The 6,105-nt window shown below is 43.8% G+C and overlaps 1 protein-coding gene across 1 annotated transcript in view; it reads left to right on the top strand.

Annotated features, from left to right (window-relative positions):
- Positions 1 to 6,105, top strand: part of GRIA4 (glutamate receptor, ionotropic, AMPA 4) — a 77,335-nt gene that overhangs the window by 5,426 nt on the left and 65,804 nt on the right. The window contains exon 4 of the mRNA XM_010012853.1: positions 1,025 to 1,129. Within this exon, the coding sequence (XP_010011155.1) occupies positions 1,025 to 1,129 (105 nt within the window). The remainder of the gene's footprint in view (positions 1 to 1,024; positions 1,130 to 6,105) is intronic.

Below are 6,105 nucleotides of genomic sequence, written 5' to 3'. Positions count from 1 at the left end.
GCTGACAGAGCTGGCAGCTCTGTGCCTGGAAGCCAAGGTTTCAGTCCTGGAGAAAAATCCACAAAGATAGAAATGGACAGATGGAAAGAGTAAGTGGTTTAAATCCACATTCTGACTCTTAGGGAGAGAAATAAAGCACTTTGTATGCTTCACATACTCTGTACAGATCCACAGATCTGTAACAATTGAGAGAAGCATGAAGTCAAGCTTCTGTGTTCAGGCAGATAGCATGTGCCTTTAAACCTGGCCAAAGAAGTTTGCATGGCCAGATGCTGATACAATCAAAGCCAGCAACAGTACGGCCATGACTTCTCTGGGATGAGGACCACAGTTTGGGTATCCCTCTGTGAGGCAATATAGCACTGAAAGAAAAACAGAGAGTTCTGGTTTCAGCTGAGACACAGGTGGTGGAAAATTGCCACAGCCAATCTTATGCCTTTATATCTGTCCTTCTCCGCTTTGAAGCTTTGAAACACTCTTTTTTTTTTCTCTTTCAGGCCCTATACATGTAATCCATTCTATGTTATAGTAACTGCTTTGCTGAGGCTAGGGTTGTTATGAAGTTTACCTTAATCAGCAGTATATACTCAATTTGTACATTGAATTCACCGAAGTGTGAGCTAAAAAGATACATGAGCTCAGGCCAATCATCCTTTGGGTTTATTTCATGTGATCCAAAATACTCTGCCCAAGTGGTGAGAATGGTAAAAAATGTACTTCTCTTTAGGACCTGCAGCTGGAAGGTGTTGAGCTGCACAGCATGAAAGAAGGGAAGGTTGATTGTGTGTCTTTGTTAGCACTTAGATACTGGCATATCTAACCCTATTTTTGAGCATGGTTTGACAAGAAAAAAAGAATACATAGAAAAAGTAGCCAACATTTTGCTTTATAATGACTGACTATTCTACAGTAGTGTTGTTACGGTAGTCTAAGGACATAGCCAGGGCAATTTGTGCTGCTCTGTGACATTTGGAATAAAGAATATAAGGTTGGATCTTCATGATACTTTCTCTTCCATTTGTAGGTTCGAATACAAGGATTGACAGGAAATGTTCAGTTTGATCACTATGGTCGCAGAGTCAACTACACCATGGATGTCTTTGAGCTGAAAAACACAGGCCCTCGGAAGGTATGTCCCAGAGTGTTTACTATCCTGATGTCATATGAGTGAGTTGTCTATGATGAAATGATTATGCAGACATATTAATCTGCACTCTGTATGATTTAAAAAGATATGTTTAATACATAGATAATATTTCTGGTGAAAGCAGATTTAAACTGCATTTTTCAGTAGATGCTATTATTCAGTGCAACAAATTGGGGAACACAAAAACAAGTGCGCATCTTGGAGTGGTGGGATGTCAGTCAGGCAGGCATAATAATGAAAACCAGCTGGATGGCATGTTGCTAGGCTGCTGGGTAATGAAAAATGGTCAGAAGTCTGAATAATAGATATTTCTCTTACCTTATCCAAAGATTTCTCTCTTTCAAATTGCTGGTATTTTTAGGTGGGGTAATTCTTATGTTCTGTGTAAACCTGAATTGTAGGCTGCATCCAACACAGGGCTTTTAAGGGGGAAAGGAGAGAAGAGGAGAGAGGAGGAAGAGACGATCCCCTGAATACTTATATTTTCTGAAATTAATTGCAGTGTCTTATCCTGTGTGCTTGATTAGTTGCTTGTAAGCAATTTAGGCAAATGCACATTAATATGTCTAAGCAGATCCCCCGTGCCTGAATGCACATAGCATATCACTCACCCTAATCACTTTGTAAAGATAAGCCTGGGTACTTTGTTAACCCTTTCCCTTCTGTGTTGAAATTTTTCCATTTTTCATAGTACATAAAACAAATACAGAGCAGAAAATGTACTCAGGCTCAAGGATTTTATTTTCTTCATAAGCGCTGTGGCCTATTTTGTTGGAGAGGTCATCAGAACAAGAAAAAGTGAGAAGTTGATGTTGAATAGGAGAATCATGGCCACTTCAGTGGCCAAGGCAATTAGAATTGAATTAAGTAGTCCTCTGCTGTTGGGCCAGAAGTGCCAAGCCCAGTAAATAATACCACAGGTGAACTGTGTATCCTTGAAGACAGTTACATACCACAGTGATGAGGAGGCAGAGTATTAAACTACAGAACCAGAGCAGTATTACACATTGGGTTGAAAAAATTGCTAGTATATCACAGTATAGAGCAGTAGACCAAAGGAAAGCATGTGCCTGTTGGTACAGTTGCCTTTTGAAAGTATGACAGATGGCTGAAGAATAAATTGGGAAAGGTGAATCTGTCTTCCTTCTCTCCTGGGAAGCACAGCGTCTCCTGCCAGGCAATGTGTCTGACCTTGCTGCCACTCCTACTCCTTTCCTGGCTCCACGCTGCACTATCAGCAGCCAGGAGGGTGTACGGGTGGCTGGGGTGCATCAGAGGCAAGCGGTGAAATATGACCTTTCCATCCTCTATTCCCAGTTGTACAGAAGGAAAAGCAAGGTGGAAAAGATGTGACTAATTAGGTCACAACATCATTAACTCATCAGGGAATTTGCTGGACAGCAAACTGTCAGAAGTGGCCTGTTGTTCCTGTTAACAATATTTGTCATCTGTTTTGGGAGAGGTGACTGGCTGGCACGACTGCAGATATGCCCCCACCCTCTCCTCTTGCCTGCAATTTAAGAGGAATGTGGCTGCAAATAGAAGAGGTAGTTATGTCTGGGCTGTGCTAGAGTCCTAAGGTACTTTTATTACATTTTCAGGCATGCCTCTCTGCCACTCTTAAGCCATTTCCTATCTGATACAACAAGCTGTAACAGCCTTGATAGATCTGACTGCCACAAGAATTTACTTCTCATGTATTACATAGTATTTTATATGTAATCATTGGACCAATTCGGTTCTCCAGCCTGACAAATCCTATATAATATGTGAGAAATGGCTATACTTAATTGAACTAAGAGGCCTTTGCTTTTAACGTCTTCTTCTCGTGTCCTACATAACATGATTTATGAGTCACCCAGCAATATCTTCTCAGGACTAGCATTTCCAGTCAGAGTAATGCATGCCTCTAATCTTCAGAAAAGTGATTTTTGTTACCCACAGCTCTAAGGATGCGAAGAGAGCATTACAAACTGGCATAGCTTGTCAGAGGCAGGCTTCCATATAGTTTCGTAAAAGGGAAACAATAGCCAGTTCTCATATTAGTGTCATTTATGCAGCTCTTTTTACTTGGCTCTTATCTGCAGAACAGTAACAAAACCTGCTGGTGAGAGGAAGGGGTGCGAGAAGGATCACAGAGATGTAGTGGGATGGCTCTTGTGACTGGAGTGTTGCTATCAAGGGATACAGGCTCATTAGGAAAGACAGGCAGGAAAGATGAGAGAAGAAGCTGCCATTTACATAAGAGAGCAGCTGGAATGCATGGATCTCTGCCTGGGGATGGATGAGGAGCCAGCTGAGAGTTTATGGGTTGGAATTAAAGAGACAACAGGTCAAGGTGGTGTTTTAAAGGGTGTCTGTTCTAGGATACCTGAAGAACAAGTGGATGAGGCCCTCTACAGACAGATAGGAGCAGCATCATATTCACAGCTCCTAGTCATCATGAGGGACTTCAATCACCCTAATAGGTGCTGGTGGGACAACACAGCAGGATATAAGCAGTCCAGGAGGTTCCTGGAGTCCATTGACAAGAATTATTCCTCCAAGGTATAGAGGAACCAACAAGGCAAGGTGCTCTGCTAGACCTCCTACTTACCAATGAGGAGGGGCTTGTTGGGGATGTGAGGTCAAAGGTCTGCTTGGAAGATACAGGGTAAGGCCCTAGAGGTAAAAGACACCTGAGACACCTGCTTCATTTTCAAGGATTGCCTTCTCCAAGCTCAAGAGAATTCCATCCCAGAAAATGAGAACTCAGGCAAAAATGCTAGAACACTTGGATGGATGAAGAAAGAGCTGCTAGCCAAACTGAGACACAAAAAGTATGCATACAGAGATTGGCAGCAAAGATGAGTAACCTTGGAGGAATACAGAAGCATTGTCTGATCACCCAAGGATGAAGTTAGGAAAGCTACAGCCCAAATGGAATCGAATCTGATAAAAAGAGCTTACACAGGTGTGATGAGAAGAGCTGTACACATGTGACAAAAGGACAACTAGAGAAAATGTGGGCCCTTTGCTTGATAAGACAGAGGACCTCAGTACAGAGGACATGGAAAAGGCTGAGGTACTGAAAGCTTTCTTTGCCTCAGTCTTTACTAGCAAGACCAATCTTTGGGAATCCCAGGTCCTAGAGACAAGAGAGAAAAGATGGAGCAAGGAAAATGTACCCTTTATGGAAGAGGTTCAGGTCAGGGAATACTTCAGCAAACTTAACATGCACAGGTCCATGGGACCTTATGGAGTGCACTCGCAATTGCTGATGGAGATGGCAAATGTCATTGTGAGAATGCTCTCAATAATCTTTGGTTGATCATGGCAACTGGGAGAAATGTCTAAAGACTGGAGGTAAGTACTCCGTTCTTCAAGGAGAACCCAGGGAACTGCATGTAGATTCCTGCAATGTGATGGAGCACCTATACTTGGAAACCGTTTCCAGGCACATTAAAGACAAGAAAATAATCATGAGTAGTCAGCATTGCTCACTTCTCCAGCAAGAAGTTATGCTTGATCAACTTGATAAATTTCTACAATGAAATGACTGGCCTCATAGATGAGTGGAGAGAGATGAGCGGAGAGCAGTGGATATTGTCTATCTGGACTTCACTAAGGCCTTTGACACCGTATTGTGTGGGAGACTTCTAGAGAAGCTATTGGTGTATGGGCTGGATAAGCAGACAGTGACGTAGATTGAAACTTGGCTGAAGGGCCAGGCCCAAGGGGTGGATCTAAATGAAGGCCAGTAACTCTAACCCAGGGGTCAAAACTGAATCCAGTCCCATTTAACATCTTCATTAATGATCTGGATCTGGGACAGAATGTACCACCAGCAAGTTTGCTGATGACACCAAACTGGGAGGAGTGGCTGATATGGCAGGGAGTTGTGCCGCCATCCAGAGGGACCTTGACAGGCTGGAGAAATGGGCTGACAGGAACCTCGTGAGTTTCATCAGGGAGAAGTACAAAGTCCTGCAACTGGGAAGGAGGAATCCCAGGAACAAGTGTATGCTGACAGCTGCCCAGCTGGAAAGCAGCTTTGCAGAAAGGTATTGGGGTTCCTGGTGCACACAAAGTAGAACATAAGCCAGTTATGTGCCCTTGCAGCAGAGAAAGCAGACGGTATCCTGGGCTGCATTACACAAAGTATTGGCAGCAAGCTGAGGGAGGTGATCCTTCCCCTCTTGTCACTGGTGAGGCCACACCTGGAGTGCTGTGTCCAGTTCTGGGCTCCTCAGTACAAGAGAGTCAGGAATGTACTGGAGAGAGTACAGCGAAGGGCCACAAATATGATTAAGGGACTGGAGTGTCTCCTCTGTGAGAGCTGGGACTGTTCAGCTTGTAAAAGACTCAGGGGGGATCATATCAATGTGTATGAATACCTGAAGAGAGGATGCAAAGAAGATTGAGCCAAGCTCCTTTCATTGTTGCCCAGGCAGAGGAGCAAAGGCAGTGGGCACAAAGTAAAACACAGAAGGTGCCTTCTGAACATCAGGAAACACTTCTTTACTTTGAAGGTAACCAGGTGCTAGCACAGGTTGCCCAGGGAGGTTGTGGAGTCTCCATCCCTGGAGATATTCAGAAGCAATCTGGACACAGTCTTGGGCAACTGGCTCTAGGTTGTGTGGTGGGGTGGTCCCTTCGCTCCTCACTCATTCTGTGATTCTCTTATTCACCATTCATCATGTCACCAAGATTAGAAAAATAAAAGTAAACAAAGTGTATACATACGCATGTGTATGCACAAGACAGTCTAGGATTTGGCTTCTATATTCCAACTTGGGCAACTAAAATGAAATTAATTATCCAAACTTTTGAGTGTTCTGTTCCCCTTAATGACTTGTGTGTGTCGTGGTTCAAGCCCAGCTGGCAACCTGGAACCACGCAGCTGCTAACTCACTCCCCACCCCCTTCTACCTCCCCCCACTCCTGGAGGGATGGGGAGGAGAATCGGAGGAATGTAA

The sequence above is a fragment of the Nestor notabilis genome, unplaced genomic scaffold (genome assembly GCF_000696875.1).
Source record: "Nestor notabilis isolate BGI_N333 unplaced genomic scaffold, ASM69687v1 scaffold2284, whole genome shotgun sequence".
Lineage (NCBI taxonomy): Eukaryota > Metazoa > Chordata > Aves > Psittaciformes > Psittacidae > Nestor > Nestor notabilis.
This window is presented reverse-complemented; position numbering and strand designations above follow the sequence as displayed.